A 26057-nucleotide genomic window follows, 5' to 3' on the forward strand; every position below is an offset into this window, starting at 1 on the left:
TATATATATATATATATATATAAATATATATATATATATATATATATATATATATATAAATATATATATATATATATATATATATATATATATATATATATATATATTTATATATATATATATATACTTATAATATATTATATCGGTCCTACGTACATATTTTCGTGAACAGACAGAAAAATAATAATGCTATCTAGCCATTCACACATGAGTAACAAAACTTTGTCTTGAACTCGAGCTTATTAATCACATGGTACCTAATAAGATGAGAGCATATTCAATGGTCTCTATCTGTGCCTTAGTAATCTTCTTTATTAATAATAATAATGAGGTATCGTTAAGTAGTTTGTGAGTTCGTATGTAGGGGGTACCTAATCTCCGGAACATCTGATTCTGAAAATTCTTTCACTGATAGATACTTAAGTTATTCCCCCGAGTGCGATAAACTATAACATTGAAAAGGGGAGACGTTGAAGAAGAGAACTATACTGAGTGACCATAGACCATAATTGGCTCCCTCAGAGCAAGTTTGTTAAATGTCTGGTCAGACGTTATAAGCCCCGCAAATTGCTAATGCGTGTGGCCGCCATTTTAGTGACGTCAGCACTAGACTGAAGTTTCGAGCTGATGGTATATTTTTACTTAACTATACGTCAAATGACTTCATTTCGATGTTAATGAGACATGGTTCCAGCGCAATAGCAATTTGTGGGACTTACACTTACATATTAATTAATTATTATTAATTTTGACCACCTATAAAATTAAGACACATTTTTGGACAGAATAGCAACACTTAAGATTTAAGTACCTCCGGCACTTTCTAAGATAATCTTAGTATTTATTTTGTTTAATCTTATCTAATATCTTTTTTTAAAGATTTTTAGTTTGAGCAATAGAGTAATAAATATTTAAATTATAAACATACACTATCGATGTAGAGAATATTATAATGAAGTCAAGAAGATAAAGGACTACCTATTATTTCGGCTCCGGTTTAAAAATGACCAGCTGGAAGAAAAAGTACCCAAGTAGGTACTAGGTAGGTACCAACCTTCCTAAAGCAGTTGCCTAAAGCAAATTGCCATCGAATCTAAGTAATAATTAGTAAAAAAAATTACTCATAGAGTTAAAATGGGGCGTGAGAAGTCATTTTGTACGGACTATACCTACATTTCGTCGATGAATCTTGAGCCTACAGACAAATCAAACTAAGTAGATACATAAATGAATTAATTACTGATCGTCTTACCACAAAAATATTTAAATAATAAGCATAAATTTCTGTACCACAAACAACAAATAAATGTATAATCCGTACAAAATGACTCCTCACACGCCATTTTAACCCTACCGTCATGCCAAAAATATGTTCACCTTTATCTAAACTAAACTCGTACTAAAATCGTACTTTTGACATGAATTTTGACACAAAAAGTTAAAATGGCGTGTGAAGAGTTATATTTAACGCGTTATATCTGATATATATTTTGATATATGATTGATGACTAAATCAATTTTCATATTAACTATTTGATAGTAATATTACCTACCTATTATATTTTAGAAAATGGACAATTCGTTTATTTATCACATACTCACTTTCTTAATAAGTATTTTCACTACCTCCTGAGCGCATTGATTCTACAAAGGTTCCGTTCCCGGGTAGGGCAATTTGGAAATTTATAATTTCAGTATTATTGTGTATGGTCTGATCTAGTGGTAGACTTCGACCGCTACTGTCAGACTACCAGAAAAACCGCACAGTGATTAAGCATTACGATACGGATGCCACGCAAAAACCGAAGATGGGTATGGGTTTAAATTATTATAACTGTCATTCCCCTTCCAAGTTAGCCCGTTCCTATCTTAGATTGCATCTTTAATTACCACCTCAGGAGATAGCTCGTAAAATATAGGTAGGTACCATTATAAAAGAATATCACAAGATGACTATTAAAATCATCATCATAATGATTACTCTATTTTCGGCCCACCACTGAGAATGGATCTCCTCTCTGAATGAGGAGAGTTTAGACTTTACACACCTTTGAAATATTATGGAGAAGCAGGAGAGTAGGTATATTATATTATATTATGGTATATTATACTTAATTGCTTAAAAGTAAAAAGCACACAGCTTCGAAAAGTTAGAGGTGCATACCCAGAATCGAACTCCGATCTCCCGAATAGAAGGCAGACGTCATAACCGGGCTATCAAAAGATCAGACTTTAAAATATTTTAGCTTATCATAATTATTTTAAATGGTTGTGTAAGTATTTCAGTGTTGTAATTTTAAAAAATCTACTTACGTTTAAAATTCAATTAATTACGCAATGTCATAGTTCCCTTGGGTTAAGACATATATACGAGTATACCTAAGTCACTATTCAGTAATTATAGTCCTACTATTTTTCGTCATAGTGGTTTTATACCGTACAAACTCTCCATGGATATGTAGAGAGCCTATAACGACTGATTTGCCACTATCCAGGCAGTCGCGCTTCATAAAAATCTACTTTTAAAATTCAATAAATTGCACAATATCATAGTTCCCTTAAGTTAAGACAATATACAAGTAAACCTAGGTCACTATGCAGTAATTATAGTCCTAAGTATTGTTCGTCATAGTGATTTTATATCGTACAAACTCTCCATGGATATACAGAGAGCCTATAACGATTGGTTCGCCACTATCCAGGCAGTGGCGCTTCTTCATAAAAATCTGGTTCGTCATCTTTGTCAATATCTTTTTGGGCACCGTCCAACTGTAAAAAAAAAGATATTACATAAGTACAAACTAAACACAGCGCTATTGTATAAGTTCGACTTATTTATAGCACAAAATTATTTTAAAAGCTAACTCGTTGCATCATCAGACGCTTTCGTCAAATTGCTAATGATCTTACTACATCCCTACGTTCTTATCATAGAATTATCACATCACTGGTACTTATAAATAAATTTTTCTTATGACGAAATATCTTAATATATTATTAGGTGATGCCCGCGACTTCATTCGCGTGGATTTAGATTTTTAAAAATCTCGTGGGATCTCTTTGATTTTCCGGGATAAAAGCAGCCTATGTCCTTACCCGGGATGCGAGCTATCTCTATATCAAATTTCGCCAAAATCGGTTGAACGGATGGATCGTGAAAAGCTAGCAGACAGACAGACAGACATACTTTCGCATTTATAATATTAGTATGGATATGCAATACCTCTACAAACGTAGACATGAGACAATTTACTTATAAAAGCTAATAATGTCTATACGAAATGGAATAAGTATCGTGACTTGACAAAATATGGTGTTTGACTAAGGCCGTGATTACACTTGTAAGTTTTACTCACGTAAGTTGTAAGACTATTATTATAACGCGTAAAATTTAACTCCTTACGCGCCATTTTACCTTTTTGTGTCAAATTTCATGTCGAAAGTACGATTTTAATCCTTAAGTTAAAAGTGAATCGTCCTTTGACGGGACAGTTGACATATAGAGTTAAAATGGAGCGTGAGGAGTCATTTTTTACGAACTATACGATAAACTACTTATTTGTTCACAATAGTGAACTTGCTGTAAGCAACTTACGTGAGTAAAACTTACAGATGTAATCGCAGCCTTTGTCTGAAATGATTTCAAAGTAGGTATATGTTTATTGAAAACTTCTGAACCCATTTTGAGAATCTTAAATAGGACACAACAAAGAATTCATATAAAGATAACAGTGGAAATCTATTCATGATTATTGCACCCCACCTACTTATCTAAAAAAAACACTAAAAATCGACATACCTACTTACTCCTCTCTCATTACAAAACATTTCATCTCTACTACTCATTTTAAAACAATTTTATTTAAAAAATGGCTTATGTATTATTCTAAGATTACTTGTTCAAGTACATACCGCTCGTAATTGCAATGGTGTAAAGATGTAAGCAATAGCCATACGCAGGGGTACCATGAGCACCAAGAAGAACGGAAGAGCCAGTGAGAACTGCGAAGACTTGATACCGTAAAGAAGGCAAATCCCAGCAAATTGAATCAATGTGTAGAGATGCATCTTCATTGTTGGAACCTGATGAGGAAAAGAAGTAGGTAGATGGTTAAATAAAACATTACCTACCTATAGTTACATAAATCTAGAAAGTAATGCAACTAGGGCTAAATATAACAGAAGTTTCCGTTTTTTTCTAAGTAAATGTATACATTATTCATATATCGCTATAAGAGTGGTTGACAAGTTAGTAAAAAAATCGTGTAAAATAAAATAAATTCGCTCAATTTTTTTAAATAAATAAAATGAATTTGCATGCGGCTCGGCTCGGGAAATTGTAATAGCAGATAGAAGTGAAATAGCAGCTATCTATAGAAGATACCTTCTTGTAATGAAGAAGACACTAACTCCCGTAACACACTTTATACTTTTTTGGTACCTAGAGGCCAATTTAATCATGTGAATATTGTATTTTTGCAAGTAAAGAGATTTATTTATTTATTTAATAAATCTAACAATCACTTACCCTTCGGACATATGGTATTTGAGGGTGATGTTTCACAGGCTTTAGCAGTAAGATGAATCTGTCCCAAAATTGTATACCACCAAGAGCCGAGATACCCATGTACAGGAAAACACCAAATAGCACAGCCATCGGCACCAATCTCAGCCAACGGGATGCCAGCACAGAAATTCCCACAAGTAGAGCGACCAAGAGACCAGTCAAGCGTTGTTCTGTTGAATAAAAAACATAAAATAAGTAATCTCTCAAATCATTGGACATTATTTTTTAATTTCCTATTTTTGTTCTTTTACCTACTACCAACTTGCTTACATAATCACAATTCCGCTTACATTAAGTTTCCATCTTCCACTATTGAACGACGTGGGAAGACTACGTAGTAGTGCAGACATTTAAATAGTTTGAAGATGAGGGAGAACCAGGTCAAAACGTTTTAGAGCACACGATTTGAAATATGTGTATCTTGTACAACAAAGCTTTTTTGCTATTGCAAACAAAATTTTTGCTGATTTTGCTAACTTTGAAGTATTAAACTGACCAATGTTTTATCGCCGATGAGTCTTTAATCGCGGTGATCCACGGAATATTGTGATATTTTGTGATTACCGTAAACTCACCTTTAACTTCGACGATGTGAGGTTTGTCACCAGGAGCGTGGGTGGTGGACATGACGGTTAGTGCAGAGACATGGCTGACCGATCGCACTGTCGCCACGCACTGCCACGGCGCACCGAACATACCACACACCGCGTTTACTAGCGACATCACCACGATATCCATGTGGAATCCGCTGCCTTTCTTCAGCCGACGTTCAGGCTTATCAATGATAAGTCTGTAATTAAACGCATTGATCTATACCTAGACATACGAATCGTAAACAATTTAAGTTGAAATAGGTAGCTTTTATTCAATTCGCATAGGTATCTTGCAAAAAAACTGCCCAATTCGCAATGCATAGTAACTTTATCATTTAAATTAAAAACTATTAGAAAACTATTGTTAAATAAATAATCAAAATTTTACTACATGAGTACTCATGATCTAAACAGCTTTTCAAATATTTAGTAGGCAGAAAGTGCAAATCAATCATTCATTTAAAAATAAAAATATAAACAAGTTTTCTTTTATAGATTCTATGTCTTATAATTTATTCTTTTATGTTCATAATACTAAAGAAAATCTTACTCAGCGATATGAGTCTCCATAAAGACAATGATGTAGACCATGAACGCTGGTAAAGCCATGGCAAAGGCTGCCCACATTGGGATCGTCTCTAGGCCAGGATTTAGAGGCACCAGCCAAGAACGGTCGGATGTTGGGTTTAGGCCATCTGGGACTTGTAAATTATCAGTCCAAACTGGAACCAGGCTAGATACTCCGACCATCAAGACAATTGCTATGGGCACACCGAAGTCGCCTAGAGCACGACGAGCCTGAATAAATTTGGTGAGTTAAATAATTGCCGGACAGCCTGATTATAAAATAAAAAATGCCTAAATATACAAATTATATATAAAGTAAAAATAATACAGAATGCCAACTAATTAAACTCACACTACGTCCTAGGAACTTGCCGTTACGGAATATGCGCAAGTAGTAGGCGATGATGAAGGTAGACAAAGTCAGAATTGTGCAAAATAGAGCTGTGTTCGGTCGTGGTAACAATATATCGTGCGGCGGAGATATTGGTTGAGCCAGAATCGTCTCATTACCTGAGAATAAACATTTTATTATATTTAAGACTAGCTAGCATTTATGCTCGCGGCTTCAACCGCGCTACACAAATTTCAAACCCCTATTTCACCGCCTAAGGGGTAAAATTTTCAAAAATCCTTTCTTAGCGGATGGCTAAGTCATAATAGCTATCTGCATGCCAAATTTCAGCCCAATCCGTCTAGTAGTTTGACCTGTGCGTTGATAGATCAGTCAGTCAGTCACCTTTCCCTTTTATATATTTAGATTTCTGTGTGTTGCTTACAAATTTTTCTTGTTTCGTAATATTGTGTCGCTCTTTTATTCCAAAATAAAGAATTGTTTAGGTATTTAATTTAGTAAAACAAAGATTTTACATTTTGAGCAAATCTAAGACGGAAAAGCCCTATCCTGCTAATAATATAATTATAAAAGTGTCTCTTATTTGTACAGAGCCTCAATAGCTCAACCGGTATAGGAGTGGACTGAAAACCGAAAGGTCGACGGTTCAAATCCCGCCCGTTGCACTATTGTCATACCTACTCCTAGCACAAGCCTGACGCTTAATTGGAGAGGAAAGGGGAATATTAGTCATTTAATATGGCTAATATTCTTTTAAAAAAAAAAAAAATATTTATGTTTTAGTCATGCCGTAGCAGAGCAAAGGATCTACTTGATTTTTCGTATGGATATAGTTGAAGACCTGTATCATGACATATTTACTTGATATTCCGGAAAATTAAAAGAAATTATCATGGGATTTTAAATAGCTTAATTCACATGGACGAAGATGCTGTGTAGGTATATTACATACTTAATATATCATACTATAATGGATCGAAACAATTTAATTATTCCTATACAAATACCTATATGACTAAATCCAAAGACATCAATACCTGTGATTGTGAAATTCGATGCTTCTGTATCATTTGATATACTTGTGACATTCGGGCAATAATCATAGATCAGCGGATGAGCACGATACACGTTGACAATATTAGTAATAGGCTCCGATATGAAGATCAGAGATATTAAAAATGCGAATATATCTTCCGTGAACCTGGTAAAGAAAATAATAAAAAAACACTATAACATTGAAATACAGTTTAAAAGTCATAATTTAAATCACGTCATGTCTGTCTGGTTAAGATCTATAGAGCACACTTTGACTTTGCTCAGACTTAAGCAAAGTAAGGTATATTGCTGGCATAAATCTCTCATGTTTTAACTAAAACTTAAGTTACTTAGTAAAGTCAAAGTATAAATATAAATCTCAGCCTATAATTGAAACTGTCACTGACCTGGTAATTTTCTTAACGGCAACACTGCCTTCGATAGAAGCTACGCAGAGAGCAATAACAATCATCCATATGCCGCAATACATCCTCGCAGCTAAAAAGTGGAATCCATACGACCGGCAGAAGACAAATAACGATTCATCAAGAAGAAGCAGAGGTCCAGTAGCACCCGTAATCATCATAGGCTGGCCGGCAACTAGTGCAAAAAATACGTGACCCACGCACGAGAACACCTGAAATTTATTTATATATAGAAGACTATACTACCATATTATAAAAGCGAAAGTGTGTTTCTCTTGGAACCTTTGATTATTCGTCATAAAAAATATCTTTAGTATAATATTCTATGTGCTAAAGTTCCTCAAAATTTGTTTAGTGGTTGAGCCGTAAAAAGATAATAGAGAAATATTTTCCCATTTTTATGGAGAATTATTTATATTCAAAACTTCGTCATATTATTATGCAAAACTTACTAGAGTTTCAGATATTCCAATTTGTTTGCTCGTTTTCTCGGCTAATAAGCCGCCAAAAGTAATAGCAGATGAGAGGGCCGCAAAATACATGAAAAGTGTCGCCGCAGCGCATTGCCCATTCAGTGCATCTCGGAAATCAGACAAGTAATAGGGATAACGTCGCTTCATGTCCCGGATGACACCTAAAATAATAATATAATACTTCTTATTATATCAATAAAGGAAAAGTGTGAAAAATAAGATAGTTTAGGAAGCATAAGAAATGAACTACCTCCGAAAAGACGACCAGTTTTTGATAGAGGATCATCTGGTTCCTTCTCTGGAAAACCTCCTATCTCTGCAGCTAAAAGAGCCTTTTTTTCATCCAAGGGGGGAGCGGCTGTCATATCAGCTTCTCGCTTACGTTGTTGAGCATCACGTTTCCGTTTTCTGATCATTTCACTTTTAGCTCTTAGTTCTTCAAAGGGTAGTAAAGCCTGGCGTTCCCAATCACCAGGTGGCAACACAATAGAATCATCTAAGAACTCGTTTATTGCTGATAGTAACTCACGTCTATCGTCCGCTTTGTAAGCGATAGCATGGAATGCTGGATTGGCCATTAGCGTAGAGATGGAGCGACCAACTTCATGGTAGTCGAGATCTGACGTGGTGGGTCCAAGTAGAATGAACATAAAACGGACAGGAATGGGAACCTCCGTGATAGAAGGCATGAAAATGCCCTGCGCGAGACGGACAAATGCAATAGTTGGCTGATCGAGAAAGCCAACAGCACCGACCAGCACTGTTGTTGCCTCTGCGTCGCCAGGAATACGTTTCATAATGGGATCATTGTGACCCCGTTTTACGTCTTCCTGTGATCCTACTGCTGCACTAGTCGCCAAATATTCTACTTCTCGCATATCCAATGCGGCTCCAGATGACTTTTTGCGGGCATCAAGCCGGTCAAGTGGTAGTGCATAGGAGCTGCGTCGTCTCTTCTGATCCGCAAGATTCTGTATTTATAAAATACAACATTAACATACAACAAGGTATTTATCAGAACTGTAATAATAATTAATTGTTTTTCCCATTTTTACCTCATTATTTTTTTCTGCTAAAATTACGTTTCTGTGTTAAAATAAAAATGAGAGCTATGTAGTATATATATACATGCTTATTAATATGATGCCAACTTTAATTTTTAAACTAAATTTCTCATTACTAAGTAGCTATTTAGGATTTGTGTCTGTGATTTTGTAACATATTAGAAATAAACATTCATTCTCCTATAATAAGTAGCAATCATTCGTGGTTAAGCATGTTATTGACATCATGCTTTATTTATTAAAATAACAATGAACAAGTGTGGATAAACCTAAATTTTAATTTCAGTACGTGGTTAATGAACGATAATTTATTTTAAGATGTAGAACCAATTGTGTTTCTTGCCGATCGAAGACAAAGAAAAAATCTCTTGCAATGATACGAGTAGGTACATATGACGAACAGCAATTTAAATCAATGACCAAGGAAATTATGTTATTCAAGTATCTACGTATTAGAACAATGAAAGTAGAAAAATTTAAGTTTAAAAATCGTTAAAAATGAGTGAAGAAAACAAATCAATCATTCGACTACTGTAGCATTTATTTAGGTAATTACAAAAACAAACGATGGCTATAATTCCAAATATGTGGTGCGTTTCTTGCAAATCAATAAAATGACGTATTATTTATGAGTTCGAGATACGATACGTACCTATATGTATATACATTTAAGGTGCCGTTCTATTGCTGCGCATGCTATGCACGGATACATTGTGCATTTGAATTTCGAAATGTTATAGGGCCTTGGGGCGCAGTGGATGATACTGCCTATATACATTCGCAATAAAAAGCAAACACGGGTAGCGCAACTAACCGTGCGCAGCTATAGATGGCCGCCTCTAATCAGGCAAACGGTGGCTATGAGAACAACGATATATTTGTGAGATGATAAATGATGTTCAATCGTACTACTGCGTGCAAAAATTGATTTTGGTTAGCAGTTAGCACGCGCACATGAGTGTTCCGTACAAGAATGTGGGCGCTATGACGGCGGCAGGCACCGACACCGGTAGAGCACACGGAACAGCGGGCCCGCGTGCCAGGACCTCCTCCCGGGCCGTCGTCCATCCACAGCGACTGCACAGTACAGTACGTCACCAAACGATTCTTGACATTTATTAAGATGTGACTTTATATTATCTAACCCATTTTAGGTTCTGACCCGAGTATGTAGAGAATTTTGAGGAGGCTTGATGAAAGCTTAAATTTTGTAATCAAGTTCTATATATTTTTGTTACCGAGGTAAACTATACTTGCCCGTGATACAGTTAAGAGGTAAAAATAAAATTTTAAACTTTCCAGTTCGCAAATAGTGTTTCATACCATGTATGAGATATCGTCATGGTAAAAATGACCCCAAAAAGATGACAGTTTCACCTGCCATGTACCGGCCGATAAGTTTAGTTTGTCATAATCTGTATGATGCGGAAAAACCACCATTCTAACTTCTATCAAGCACTTTAAAGCTTCCAGCAGTATCAGAGGCCATTTTTAATTGAGAAGTGGGAACAACGAGTAAGAAAACGGCTGGATAAGGAGCACGGCTAAGAATGTGTTTGTAAATATACTTGAATAAAAATTAAAAATAAATAAAAGTAAGTCAACTCAACTTAGGAACTTAACTTATATTTGGTTGAAGCGCGCTTGCCTGAAAGATTCGCTTTATAGGTGTAGGAGCGACTTTGGTGGTTTGAAGCAGAATTCAGCATCGATAAATTGCAGACTCAAGATCATACTCTTTGTTGAGTCATATTGTGAAAGAATATGGAATGCAATTACATAATTGTTCCAAGAAAACCCCTACCAATACCAAAAAATCTTAACAGAAAACGGGGGCCCCATTTAATGATGCCGCCCTGGGCCTCCAAGGGCTTAGTCTGCCGTCGCCGTTAGGTACCTATTACTTACTGTTAGGCTTTACAGATCAAATAAAAACTAATATTAGAAGGACAGCGTAGTTTTATCAAATACAGGAAATCATTATTATCAATACATTTGATGTACGTTCTGACAGTATAGGAAAAATATCAAGAATGTGATAAAGTGGCGATTGAATTAATCTCACGAACATGATTGATATAACGATAAAAGAATAAATCTTATTCGGTATTTATTCGGCTAACCTTGAATATTTTCACACACCGTTACGGACATGCCAAACCTATTATCGTAATCTCTGATAAACGTGACTAGGTATATGTTATTGGTAATGATTATGGTGCAAAGTAATATTCATACAGTTTTAGCAACATTAAAAACGGCTACTTGATTTGCTTTTTTCTATAGTTTTCATGTTTTCGGCAAACGGTATATTAACTGTTAAACATGTTATAATCTGCATGGAATTAGATAATGCTAGCTTTAAGTTTTACTGTATTATTTTCATTAAAAAAATCATAAATTATACTATAAACATTGTGAATAATTCTTAAAATTACTAATTAAAAAATAATTCTTCGGTAACAACGTCGTCAAAAAGTTCGCCCCTGGTTGCCCCTACGATTAAGATGCCTATCAAGCTGGCGTTTTTAAACTAAAGTTTATTCTTATTAACTTAAAACTTCAGATAATCTAAATAAGAGGTGGGTTACCTACTAAGTTCTATCATAAAGTAAATAAAAACCTACGGCCTATAACTGAATACAAACTGAAAAGAATAAAAATTTGCTTGAGATAAATTCTTTATTTTTAATTAGGAGGTTGCAGTATCATAAAATTTTTAAAAATAAATATGATATATAATGATGAATATAATCTGAATGATCATCATTCCCTACTTATTATAAAACAAAGTGCCTCTGCACTGTTAGTCTGTCTGTTTGCGCTAATCTCAGAAACTGCTGTATGGATTACATACGGGTTTCCCCAATGGATAGAATATTTCCCCAATAATTGTCGAAGACTTCAGGGTATAATTATTATACCCTTATAAATATTATAAAAATAATAATATAACAATAAAATATTTTAGTGTGATTTGCCCGAAATATGTAGATAAATAATAGATAATAGACAACGTCGTAACGGGTCACTAATTTCTTTTTTTTTTAATTTCGTACCATTGAATATAGGTAACTATCTATATATCTCTTGTATCTTTTCTGTGCATATGAAAAAGAAGGTAGAAAGTCAAAAGTTAGAAATAGGTACATACCTGTAAGCTAGTATAAGAGGAATGCTTGCGACCACTGATAGAAAACCGAAACCTTTCATCGTGGACATGTCGGTGACGGAGGAGAAGTGAACGCATCACTACTGGTTTATCATCTTCCTCGATCAATCCATCAGTTACCATACCCTCCACTACCCTAATAGAGAAAAACAATAGAAATTAGTCAATAGTATAGTATAGTATAGTCAAGTCAAAGTCAATGAAAGCAGTAGAAAAAAGACAGGTCCTGTCCATCACACAACTGAAAGTCTCTAGGGCAGAAATGTTCATGAGTGTAAACCGCGTAATGGAAGGTAAGTGCAATGTAGAATAACTTGAAGCCCGTGGATGCAATCCCGGAAACGTGGTGGGAAGCAAATGGTTCTCATTTATTCACTACCCGCCACGTTCCTTTAAGGCGAAGGCTTTTGTAACAAAAACCAGCAATGGATGTAAGTAGACTGAAGGGTGGATGAATAGGTAGATCGACAAACTAAGGCATCACTGTGTATAAGATTTAAGAGAAAGGTCACGGCATAGAATTAGGATGTCACGATGTGTTTTAAATACCTACCTAAATGAACTAAATATTTGTAGTATATAATTATATATATATGTACATAAACAATTAAAAATAACTAAAACAGAAGCTAATTAGCTGCAGGAATTGAAAGCAGAGTTGGTATTTATGTAATACAATAACTCAATGTCAGAATAATAACGAATTTGTACAAACGGAATAAAAGTTAGACAAAACTAGCCTTAATTAATAAAAAATAATAGGTCGACAAGCAAAAATCACGATTCCAAAATATTATACCAGTAAGTAGATATACATTCTTATTATTTCGCTAATTCATGTAAAATGTATACCCCCATCACATTTAATTTCTCCCTAAGGTTAGTTAATTGCAGGCCAGGCAAAATCGATACAATAATATGATACCTATTATTATTCTGCATGCATAACATAAACGTTCTACCACCATATACAATTAAAAAAGAAATACGAGGCCGCTATAGCAATTTAGTACCTGTATGCCACTCCAGGTAGGTCTTTTTCGTCGAGGTCGAGCAAAACCACGCCGGTCTCGAGACATCTTCGCAAGTTCAGCAAAGAGTGGAAAGACAATGAGGCCACATGGGGCCGGCCCCATCTAGCCGAGCCCTCCTCCACGTCCTCCTCGTACTTGATCCAACGGGCCGTCTCCTTCCACTCCGCGTCGCCATCGTCCGTCGCTAGCAGCTCGTCCAATTGGACGAACACCTGCGTAGTTGACATACTGAATCAAAATGTTGTACTTTTAAAAAATTCTAGTTTATAAGCCCACGTTATATCTCACGGATCAGATTACTTACGATCGTTGCAGATATACGTAATATATATCTATCAAATCGAATTCCAGCCCTATCAGTCATAAAGTAGAAAACTTGGTAATTAGGTAGATAACAATAAAATTTATTTATACGAAAATTTTGGCTCATGATGACTTACCGCATGCGGGCTGTGGTCGTACATTTTCTTCAAAGTGGCGTCAGAGAAAATGTTGTGGATTTTGTCCCCACCTTCTTTTCGCCCGACATGCACCGTCGAACCCTGTAAGAATTATTTTTTTACTATAAAAAACAAAGAGGTGACGCTCTATTGTTTAAGGTAAAAAAATTGCGTGTGTAACTATAATATAATGTAAAGATGGTAAAGACACTGTTGCGTTCAAAGTTTTGTGTTAGGCCTAGGAAATTGACTCTAGATAATTATAAATAATTTTAAATACATATCGAAAATTGCGGACCGGCAGGAATCAAACCCGCGTCTCCTGGGATCTTACCCGATGCTCCGTGTTTAGTGGTCAGAGCGTCGGGTGCGATCCCAGGAGACGCGGGTTCAATTCCGCCGGTCCGCAATTTTCGATATGTGTTTAAAATTATTTAGAAATTTCCTTGAAGTGTATGTAAAAACACTATAAAAATTATAAAAATATAGATACACAGCAGTGTGCGAACACTGCTATGTATTTAGTAGATAATTATTCACAAACATACAATTCCTTAACATTACTGAAAACTTAACATAATTGTATGGTGTAACTTGCCCGCGGTATAATTCTGTGCCGGCGTAGAGCTCTCGGGTCGTCGCTCCGGTGGCTTCGCAGTTCATCCTGGTCAACTTCGGGGAGGGGTTCATCCGTAGGAGCTGTTGAAATGTGCCGCTCCAAATCTAGCCCGCCACCTCTAGCGCCCTCTTGTAATGAGTATTTTCTAGCCTTGTGCTGGTGCAAATGCCGCCTATACAAGAGTAAAGAAATATTATCCTCGGCAAGTAAAATCAGTATTATTATAAATGTGAAAGTGTGTAACATATTTGTTAGTTTATTGGTTTGTTGGTTTGGCCTTCAATCATGTCGCAATGATGAAACAATGGATTGACGTGATTTTTTGCATGGGTATAGATAAAGACCTGGAGAATGACATAGGCTACTTTTTATCCCAGAAAATCAAAGATTAAAAAAAAACCTAAATCCACGCGGATGAAGTCGTGGGCGTCATCTAGTATCGAATAAGTCTATGATAGCTACTCACTACCTATTTGCTCCATAACTAGGCCTTGATAATTTTGTCTGAATTTAATAATAATAATCAATCTAACTACCTATTTTCCGCATGGATATTGTAACATTATAATTTGTCCCTTTTTCAATTGATTTAGATTTTGAAATAATTTTGTTCGTGACTTTGTCGGATAGCTTATAGTAGGTATATAGCACTCGTGGATAATGTAGCTATCTAGCAGTGAAAGAATTTTCACAAAAGAATCAAATAGTATATAGAAATACTTAGTATAATAATCCCCTTACTTTATGAGCCTAATATAGTTCCTGAAAAATGCTATTGCGCTGGAACCTTGTCTCATTAACATCGAAATGACGTCATTTGACGTATATTTAAGTTAAAATACACCATTCGTTCGAAACGTCAGTCTAGTACCGACGTCACTAAAATGGCAGCCACGCGCATTAGCAATTTTCGGGACTTATAATAAAACAAAATAATTAGCGATGATGTAGGCTAAGCCAGAACTTAGACGGCAATGACCATCTCTACAATATATTGATTCAGAACGAACGCTTAGGCAAGGTATAATTAAAAATATTAAAATCCCTTGAAGGCATGGTTGTGCAAATACAAAGTGTATTTAGAAAATAGAAATAAAGCATTAAAGCAAAACACACAGGCTAAAACGAGGTTGAAGGTTTGCAGTCAGTCGGTTATAGCTAACTTTAAATATATCTCGCGAGGATCACTGTCCACTTCCTGGTGTTGCGCAACCACTTTCTGTTGCGGTAAGTATATCTTCCTGGCTTTTTGCCTATCAATAAGACTTGCAAGAGCCCATTATCTATTCTGCCTAAGCAAATGACCAAAATGAGCAATTTCTTCTTTTTGAGGGCATTTCAAAGATCAAGCTCATTTTGGATTCGCCACAAGACTTCGTCACATATTATGTTCGTCACTTTTACATACAATGTCTAACAACTTAAAAGTTTATTTTAACCCAGAACTGGATGCCTGAGTGCCTAGTGAACAATGTTTTTTTTAAATAAAAATAGTGAGCAGACGAGCAGGTGGGTCACCTGATGTTAAATTTTAAATTACCGCCGCCCATGAACATATGCAGTACCAGAGGAACCACCAATGCGTTGCCGGCCTTTCAGGAATTTGTTGGTCCGCTCCTTGAATAACCCCATGTTGTAATCTAATAGAAACACCGCCTAACAGATAACTTTAGAATAAAGCATGAGTTGAAGTTTTATCAGTCTCAATAAAAAACAAAAGTATTTATACATGTCGACATATCCATCGTCGTGATCAACATTAGTGAGTTTTATGGAATCATACGCATAAATGTATTATTACAAATGCGGGCTCACGATTGGAATAAAACAACCAATGCCAAAATCATTTATTGGTATTTCTTATAGTGCAGTGATAAAGCAAGGACGTGGGGTGCATAGAGCGCGAAGTGTGTCTGTGTGAGGTGGCCGGAACGTTTGGACCGTTGGATTACTAATGGACCGAGACGTGCAATCCTTCAGTACCTTTGGATTAACATAAATTAATCTGTTAACATCAACATCGATTGGAATCATATAAGATTTATTAAAACGCTACCTGCAAAGTTCATGCTACTTAGACGTAGTTTTTACTTGGGTACTACGTACGTAGCCCGTAGGTAAATGTTATTTTGCCCTGTTTCAAGCGCAAAGGTATATCTGACACTTTTACCTATTTTGATGTTTTGCATACTATTGTATTGCATCGTGACAACAATACTGAACTTCCTACATAGCGAAGAAATCACATCCGTGCATTTCCATACTTAAAACACATTCACATTTTTTGCACTATAAATAAGTACCTACTTCATAGCCTTAGTTAATTTAGCAATACAGGAGAAGAAAGTCCCTGCTGCATTTTGTTATATTATTTTTTATACTGAAAGGCTCATAATAATGATGATAAATTAGAAACAAATTCGTCACAATAAATTAAAATTATGGGTACAATTTTTTTTTTAATTAATGATAGTATAACTTAAATACTGTTACTTAAACATAACATAAGCGAGCTCCATCAAAACGTATCCTATCTATTTATATTTTTCATATAGGACGTTATAGGGCAGTATTATAGAGCCATTTATAATGTCTACTTTTGTCTGTATCAAATGTTGTAGAGAACGTTTATATGAGATATTAAACTCTTTTCATGAGGCATGCTGGTATGGTGTGACGTATAGACGTGTGGTGCACTCGCACTCACCGTGTGTGATGCACATCAGAGGCCCGCGCGTACGTCACAGGCATATTACCTAACTAGCGGTAAACACAAGACCAGTGGAACCAAACAACGCGCTAGGTCACCCAGAGGTTCAACTCAACGCGCGCCGCCTACATACGATTGTGAAGTAAGCTTGACTTACTTCAGAATTAGTTACAATGCCAAAGTCACGCGACTCTATACTATTTTTGTCCCATCCAGATGACACTTCCGCGCTTGTACGTTGCACGTTGCTTTTACCAGTGCCAGCCAACTTTTTAAATGTTTAGCTAATATTTTTTCGGACGATTTTTCAAACTAAATTCAACAATAATGTCATTAGTAGATACAAAAAAACTTGCAATTATTAGATTATTAACAATAGACTAGCAGGTGAATACCGACATTACACAGCTATTGGGAATAAGTATTTGATTTTAGACACTTTTTTGAACTGGGAACAGGACAGGCACATGACATCAAAACCCAAAAGACATTGAAGTGCCTAAGTAGGTATCATTAAGCATTTTAGCGTTTAAACTACCGTGAGTGATTTCCATTATAAATACTATCTGTCCCGGCTTTACTCACGTGTGTAGTCGACGTTAGCCCGACTAGTTTCGAACCCATCGACGGACTCCCTTGAAAAAGGACCCCGTATGGGTTCGAAACTAGTCGGGCTAACGTCGACTACACACGTGAGTAAAGCCGGGACAGATAGTATTTATCATTAAGCAGTACATTGTTAATAAAAAAGTAAGATAATATTATATTATATCATTTATTGGAAACTAGATGATGCCCGCGACTTCATCCGCGTGGATTAAGGTTTTTAATACGTGTGGGTACTCTTTAATTTTCCAGGATAAAAAGTAGCCTATGTGTTAGCGTAAGCTAACCCTGAGATTACATCGCGGAGTTAGCTTACGCTAACTCTGTACCAAATTTCATCAAAATCGATTAAACTGTTGCGCCGTAAAAGCTAGCAGACAGACAGACAGACAGATACACAGACAGACACACTTTCACATTAATAATATTAGTATGGATTTGTGTATAATTTACAATAATGTAATCTTCGTGAAAGAATTTTGCATAATACCCCTGTCCCCTATACTCAATTTCTTTTAACTAGTAGTTTTTCATAGAACCATTTTATCACCATAATAGATCTAATGAGGTATAAGTGCTTTGAAATATTTTAATTTTTCAGAAATATTTCTATTTTAAAGCTTCGCGGGAGTTAGATGAAAACAACAATTAATAATTGATAAGATTCTAGCTAGAGAATAGAAATGCCTGTCCCACTGATTTAGCTGCATCTCAAACCATTTCTTCACCGCCATACGACTGTTCAAACAGGCATTTCAACCTGACTACTTGTAAAAGTTTCTCTCATTTCACGACGCCTCCAACCTACGGCATTAGTGGTGAACATTTGGGCAAGCCACAATGCCACTTAATATAACTATCACCGAATTGGCCAGTCTCATCTAAATATATAAAAGGAAAAGGTGACTGACTGACTGACTGATCTATCAACGCCCAGCTCAAACTACTGGACGGATAGGGCTGTTTGGCATGCAGATAGCTATTGTGACGTAGGCATCCGCTAAGAAAGGATTTTTGAAAATTCAAACCCTAATGGGGCGAAATAGGGGTTTGAAATTTGTGTAGTCCACGCGGACGAAGTCGCGCGCATTTGAGAATATTAAGCAAAAGCCGGTAGTAAAGGCGCGACCACAGTCCTGTTTAAATAGGGTTAAAACCACTTAGGCAGCAGCTATCTTTAAGGACACGGCTAAAGACGCCCCAAGGCCTGAAAATACCCCTCTCTTTTTAATTTTGAATACTCACGTGTGTCTCTGGTTCCGTCGCTCGTCATTCGCGTCATCCATGGGTTCGATGGGTGAAACGCTCTTGTCAGCGTCGAACTGGACATGGCGATCATCTTCACGGAGACTGCCTGGCGAACCTGACCCGGACCATTGCCCAGACATCTGAACAAAATAATGGGACTAAGAATATGCATACAAGACATAAACTGACAGTGTTGGAAATTAGACTTTTTACTTTGACGTAAAAAAATTACACCTCTTTAGACCTGTTATCTCCCGAAACCAACATGAGGCCAACTTCATAGTCGCTGATCGTTCCTCCCTGTGTTGGGGACAATAAGCAGATAAACTTTCAGCTTTTATAAAATAACGAATGTCTGGCATGCACTGGCTGTTAGCCTGCGAACTTTAGATTATATGGGAACTACTTTTATATGAAACCTACGCCGGGTGGAAAGCGGTTTGTAAAATTTACCGCAGAGAATTTTTTCATGATTATGAACAATTACTTACTTAAATAAACAATTAATTATGTGAGGCCTGAAAATGCGTGATGGCAATAATTATTATTGTAGACACTTCTCAGTGGAACTGCTTTCCAAGCCGTAGCGGCGCGTGAAATAAAAAAAATATAAACAATAATGTGGCCTCACTTTAAAAGAAACAGTTGCAAACTATCCTACTTTTACAATACAAGCAACAAGTTTACATACATAATAATTACTGATACTGAATTCTTGTCAGTATGGGAATTTACAATAATTTGATTCTGAATTTACATTGAAAAGTATAATGATAACGTCTGTAGTAATACTGGAATTTAAAACATTTTATTTATAAGATGCATACGACGTCTCTAGTAATATTGGTATTTAAAAATGATAAAGATTATAATTTTACATAACACCTTTTCCGTAATCGCTATTGCTTGGTAGCCAGCTAGAAGTCGACTACGGTTATCGTTGCTAGTGTACTACTGTATTGCCCTTGAAACGCAGATTGTTTTCATATTGATCCGTAAAAATTACGTGCTTATTCAAACAAATAACGGGGAAAACATTGTCGTGCTTTGTCGACGATGGCACCGAAGAGACCGCAACCTGCCCTTTAACTGCTCGACATGCAATAAGCAAATTAAATATATTAACATAACCTAACAAGCATTGTCTTATGTTATACATAAGCGTAGGCCTACACTAATAGAGAGGTCCTTAATAAATAAAAAGACATAAATATAATATAAAAATATATAAAATATAAAATATATATCGTTACATAACATTAAATCAAATAATACATATAAATAATAACAATCTATGGACAAAAAATAAGTGTGTTAATTACTGGATAATAATACCTAAGTGTAATAACTATATTATTAATATTTGAATTAACTGACATTCTACTTTTCAAATAGGATTAGTTGCAATGAATATATGAGTTCATGCGTTTTGTCCATACAACAATTGATATCCAAAAATCCAGTAATTGAACTAGAAATTCAGGTATCCTATCCTATGTAAGTATAAAATAACTATTATTACGTACTTGTGCATCTGAACTGGATGAGAGTTGTGGTGCGCTGGTCGGTGAAAGCTCTACACTGCTTGGATGACTTATACCATCTGCATATACAAATTTCCACTATTCATTATATGTATTTACTATTTACATACTAAATTTTTTATCCGACTTTAACAGCCTTAATTTTGAATCATGCACGCGTAAGTACACACTGACACAAATCAGGGTTTAGATTGCTACCTAATCTTTATTAGTCGGGCGAAAGAAAATAAGGCATGTTTAATCATGACTAATGAGTTATGAATTTATGATCAAACATACTCAACTAGTTCAATGGCGAAGGGGAATCCCTTCTTCTTTCATAACAAAGCGCAAAACTTGTACGAGAAATGGGCGTGAGATGGTGCAGTCAATGGATACCAAATGGTTTTCAACTCCACAACCTTTTAGACTTTCCGTCCACTTCCTACCCATTCAGTTATTGAGGCTTCCAAGAGACTTTAAAATATATCTTAATGCTTTTATAAATAAAGCTATTATAAACATTACTTATATTATGATACATTTGAGATCACTTTTAAAATCTATTATTCTTATAATATAGTTATAAAATTTCAGGTTATTTCTTATAGAAACTTGCTGCAGAGACGTGCTGTAGCCTGTAACCGATGCCAAGGACATTCTAAGGTTTAATATTTTATAATATTATAAGAGTAATCATTATATCTATATTGGTTTCATTGTTATGTCTCGCAAAGAATATCTTATGTACAACGTTTCTGCAAGAAGCGGATATTTCTCTTTTGAGAAATGGTGTTTACCTTGTAAGAAAGCTAAGTAAGTAAGTGCTAAGTAAATAAGCTGTAATAGCCTAGTGGTTAGGACGTCCGCCTTCCAATCGGAGGTCAGGGGTTAGATACCGGGTACGCATATCTAACTTTTTCGAGTTATGTGCGTTTTAATTAATTTAATATCACTTGCTTTAACGTTGGAGGAAAACATCGTGAGGAAACCTGCATGCGTGAGAGTTCTCCATAATGTTCTCAAAGGTGTGTGAAGTCTACCAATCCGCACATGGCGTGGTATACTATGGCAAAACCCCTTCTCACTCTGAGAGGACACCCGTGCTCTGTAGTGAGCCAGCGATGGGTTGATCATGATGATGATGAAGTAAGTGAGTATAAAAAGATAGAAAAGTAAAAGTGTACGGCTATCTGCCCGAAGCAATGAGTTACTTACCTTGTGTACAAGGGGGTGGTGCTGCGACATCTCTAAGTGGCTCAGCAGTGGATTGTAACCGACGTGGCGGTGGTGGTCCACCTTCACTCCACACCACCCGGTCCATCTCTTCATCCAACCTCAACTCGTCCTGCCCTTCGCCCTGAGGATTAAATTAATAGAGTTAAAATCATCTTATAAATGCGAAAGTGTGTTTGTTTGTTGGTTTGTCCTTCAAACATGTCGCAACGGTGCAATGGATTGACGTGATTTTTTGCATGGGTATAGATAAAGACTTGGAGAGTGACATAGGCTAGTTTTTATCCTGGAAGTTCCCACGGGACTTTTTAAAACCTAATTCCACGCGGATGAAGTCGCGGGCATCAGCTAGTACATAATAAAAAGGCACGTCCAGACTGACTGAACGATCCGTAATGTATAGCAAGCTGGGTAAAAATATGAAAATGTAGGTAAGTGTTTTAGAATTTTTGGAAATTCACCCTTTCACCGATTTTCAAAAATCCACTCGAGCAAAACCAGGTCTGCCAACAATTTTATATAGTCAAGAACTTAGACCAAACTATCGAACTAAACAACTAACTAATGAAGTGGATCATAAAGAGGCCGAACAAATTAGGTACTCAATGTACATCGGGCTTTTTTTTTTTTTTTTTAGAATGACATTTCGGCTTTGTAGAGCGTTGTCTCTGTCACTCATACCTATATGACGTTTTGTCGGTCTCAACGACAGGGACAACGCTATACAAATCTGCTATCACCTTCTAAAGGTCGATGTACATTACTTTCGGCCGCGTACTGTAACCATGGTATAACATTAGATAAAAAATATTAAAAAAGGATACATAAAAAAGGATTATAAAAAAGATTTTCTTAAGTCGTTTCTAAATTAGTCTTAACTGGTACATACCATTAAGAAACGAATTCAGTGGCTGCTAGTGCGCCTACTCCAGAAAAGAAATTAGAAACTCAGTTTCAACTTGCAACCACGAACCGCAACTTCGTTGTTACACTTTGCCACGTCTAGTTGCAAATACATAGCATCAACAACGGCCGGTGCATTCAGTGATTGATGGGCACTGACTAGGTACAGCGCGAGATTATGGTGAACGAAACAACGCATGCGTCCTATACTTCTCATCATCTCTTAACATTTAATTATTTCAATTAATAGATTAGTTTAATAGGTTTAATTTGTATTGTAGCAGTTGCCTGTGAGTTCATCATCATCATCATCATCCAATAGACGTCCACAGCTGGACAAAGGTCTCTTGTAGGGACTTCCACACGGCACGGTCTTGCGCCGCCTGAATCCAGCGGCTCCCTGCGACACTGCGCCTTCCGGTGCGAGGTCGCCATTCCAGCACCTTGGGACCCCAACGTCTATTGGTTGTACGAACGATGTGGCCTGCCCATTGCCACTTCAGCATCGCAACCCTTTGAGATGTCGGTTACTCTAGTTCTCCTACGGATCTCCTCATTTAATTTCGTTAAAAGTTTATTCGAATAAAAAAGATTTTTTTTTTTTTCTGATTTGATCACGAAGAGAAACTCCAAGCATAGCTCTCTCCATCGCCCGCTGAGTGAATCTGAGCTTTGAAGAGGTAGATAATTGGTGGTGGGTATAAAATATACTATCGGTTGATGATGATGATAAAAATGTAATCGCAAGGAATTAAAGCTGACGTTTTTCAGTTTCAGAACAGGACAAGCAACAAGCCGTATTTTATTGGATATATACTTCACTTGCAGTAAACTGTAAAATAAACAATATAAGGGGAGAACTGTATTTAATTAATGTTTAGATTAGTACCTCGGGGCATTCCCGATACCGGAAAACAATGCTAGGAACGTTCGAGTTATATCGGTGCGGTTTAATTATTGGATCCAGACAGGTGCGCGAGTTTTTGGAACTAAGTACTTATGTAAACGAAATGAAAAATATTATCTATTGATGGCCAATAGCTCTTAAAAGTTATAGCGAGTATATAGTCATCCCCGGTTTAGAAAGCAGATTTTACTATGAGCCTACAACAAACTAAGCACTACTTAAGTAGTATTTTCAAAATAAGTATAAGTAGGTAATACTCGTATAAGCTTATTTAAAGTGAATGAATCGCAGGTCATCTAATCCCGGAGAAAAGAAATACATAAGTATGCGATGCGCTGTAAGCCTAGCATTTGAAACGTTCTATAGTTAGATTTTTCAATATTAGTTTCATGGTTAGGTCGCGGTAAAAACATATTTCTGCGAGAAGAGAAAATGAACAGAAGGTGAATGTACATAGATATAGTACAGTGCTAATTAGACTACAATAGTTTCCAACGTGATCTATTTCTCATTATTGTTTCGTTTGGAATTCTACTACAAAACACTAAGAATACCCAATATAATAAATGTCGAAAACTGCCAGTCAGTGGGGACTGCCAATAGAAATGAAAAAGCAGGGGTTTTTTATTTAAAAATTAATAATTGTAGTAGGTATCAAAAATTAAAAATTCATAATTTATAAATTAACATCTATTGGCACTTCGAGTACCCACTATTAAAATTAGCATGTCGGTAGCGCAACCTTGAAATGTTTATCTATCCCAAAATCGTCCAACGCACTCGAGAAGTTTTTACTTCCATGAAGAAAGCAATGTTTCCTAAAAGCGGGTAAAGGCAAGTCGAAAGCTTGTCACCAAGAAACATTGAAATAACACAATAATTATTTCATAAGTAGACCTTCCTGTAGTAAGTTTGTAATGAAGGACCCAAATTGGAAATTTCATATTATGTGTAGCAAAGTTCAAGTTTATCCCTTTCACTTATGTACAGCGTAATATTATATAATGCCAGATTCCAGATTATGCCAATATTACTAAATACATGTCATACAACTTGACCTTTATTCTATAAAGGCGAGGTTTCACCTGTTTTTCGCAAAGTCAATACGAGAAATTTTTTTTAAAAACTTTTTATTTTCATACCTCTTTATACAGACAGACACACTTTCACATTTATAATATTAGTATGGATTTACTTAAATTACGTTCACTATAGTGGTCAAAATGATTCTTAAAATTATTTAGATTTTGACTTCGTCGCGAAGATTATTAGCTTCTCATTCTCGGTACAAAACAGTCGGAAATCTATCCTATTTTTTGCTTAAAACTAATTTCTATGTACTTAGCCCCTTAGCGGCGATTACGCACTGCACTTCAGTCATCCGAGTTCTATACGTCAACTGTGAGAATACATTTTATCTACGACATAATAGATTAGGGGGTCACATCAAATTTGGTAACCATCACAGATATGGATTTTGCTGGATTCCAAGGATAGAGGGCAACTCTCGGAAGCTAAATATGCTACTCTGGTTACGCTGAGTGGTTGACATAAGTATTTATGGCACCTAAAGCGCAACCCAATTTTTGGCAAGTTTATGCATAATTTGCATGAGTAAGACATTTACTTTCTACATGAGCAACAGCCATTTTTCTCGACGTTTTTATTTTTGCATGTACTTTGGAAGGGCATAGCTCGAAAACGCAACCGAATCGTGATCAGTCCTTATACGGTTTGCATGAGCACAACTAGTAGGTACTTACTTTTTATATAATCACCAGCCATATCCGTATGATGTAATTTTTGGTAACGATCAGTCGTGTTTCAGGCGCCATAAATACTTGTGTCAACCACTCAGCGTAACCAGAGTAGCATATTTAGCTTCAGAGAGTTGCCCTCTATCTTTGGAACCCAGCAAAATCCATATCGGTGATGGTTACCAAATTTGTTGTGACCCGCCGGACCCTAATATGTCATAAGCTCCCATACAAAACAAAAAGGAACATATTTTCACGGACTCGGATCGGATGAGTGCGTAACTGCGGTATGTCTCTCACCCTCCCGCACAATAAAATGGTGTGCCTAGTGCTTCACCAATAAAATTAGGCCTATAGTGCCCACACAACAAACTACGTACTATAAGCAGTTCAAAAGCTTTGCAGTGAAAACACCACTTTATGTTGACTTTATCGGCATCATGTTATTTCATTTTCAGGTCATGATACGAATAAGCATATTATGATAATAAAAATCACACAGAACATATAATTACTTTAAACTGACTTAAAAGTCCTTATTCTGTACATTTATAAAATTACCTAGATGATACCCACGACTTTGTTCTGTGGATTTAGGCTTTTGAAAATCCTGAGTGAACTTTTTACTTAATAATAATAATAAAATAAACTTCGATCCGTTGCAAACAAATTATTTGATATCTATATTACTTGGAAAATTTTCATTTAGGTAGGTCTTAAGTAATGTTTTTAATGAGCGCGTTTCCATGTATTTAGGGTCAGATTAAGCGTGTAGAATCTCACAAGAAAGTTTCGCATTTATAATAAGGGTACTGACTACTGATGC

At 36.0% G+C, this 26057-nt stretch overlaps 1 protein-coding gene across 6 annotated transcripts in view; it reads right to left on the minus strand.

Moving 5' to 3' along the window:
- Positions 1-149: 149 nt before the first annotated feature.
- The window catches only part of Ae2 (Anion exchanger 2), a 46689-nt gene continuing 20781 nt past the window's right edge, over positions 150-26057 (minus strand). The window contains exons 1-19 of one of the 6 annotated variants that reach the window (XM_069509026.1): positions 22554-22663; positions 21647-21788; positions 20432-20508; positions 18903-19045; positions 14321-14513; positions 13723-13824; positions 13262-13494; positions 12231-12384; positions 10031-10153; positions 8263-8983; positions 7992-8173; positions 7522-7751; positions 7117-7280; positions 6080-6237; positions 5711-5958; positions 5143-5357; positions 4529-4737; positions 3913-4083; positions 150-2769 (exon numbers count right to left, since the gene is read on the minus strand). In XM_069509026.1, the coding sequence (XP_069365127.1) occupies positions 2695-2769; positions 3913-4083; positions 4529-4737; positions 5143-5357; positions 5711-5958; positions 6080-6237; positions 7117-7280; positions 7522-7751; positions 7992-8173; positions 8263-8983; positions 10031-10153; positions 12231-12384; positions 13262-13494; positions 13723-13824; positions 14321-14513; positions 18903-19045; positions 20432-20508; positions 21647-21788; positions 22554-22556 (3543 nt within the window). In that variant the 5' untranslated portion in view covers positions 22557-22663 and the 3' untranslated portion in view covers positions 150-2694. Of the gene's footprint in view, positions 2770-3912; positions 4084-4528; positions 4738-5142; positions 5358-5710; positions 5959-6079; positions 6238-7116; positions 7281-7521; positions 7752-7991; positions 8174-8262; positions 8984-10030; positions 10154-12230; positions 12385-13261; positions 13495-13722; positions 13825-14320; positions 14514-17048; positions 17215-18902; positions 19046-19396; positions 19474-20431; positions 20509-21646; positions 21789-22553; positions 22664-26057 lie in introns of those variants that run through there. The other 5 variants (XM_034983588.2, XM_034983587.2, XM_069509027.1 and 2 more) reach the window with 5 other exon arrangements.

This window comes from Maniola hyperantus, chromosome Z, assembly GCF_902806685.2.
Source record: "Maniola hyperantus chromosome Z, iAphHyp1.2, whole genome shotgun sequence".
In the NCBI taxonomy this organism is placed as follows: domain Eukaryota; kingdom Metazoa; phylum Arthropoda; class Insecta; order Lepidoptera; family Nymphalidae; genus Maniola; species Maniola hyperantus.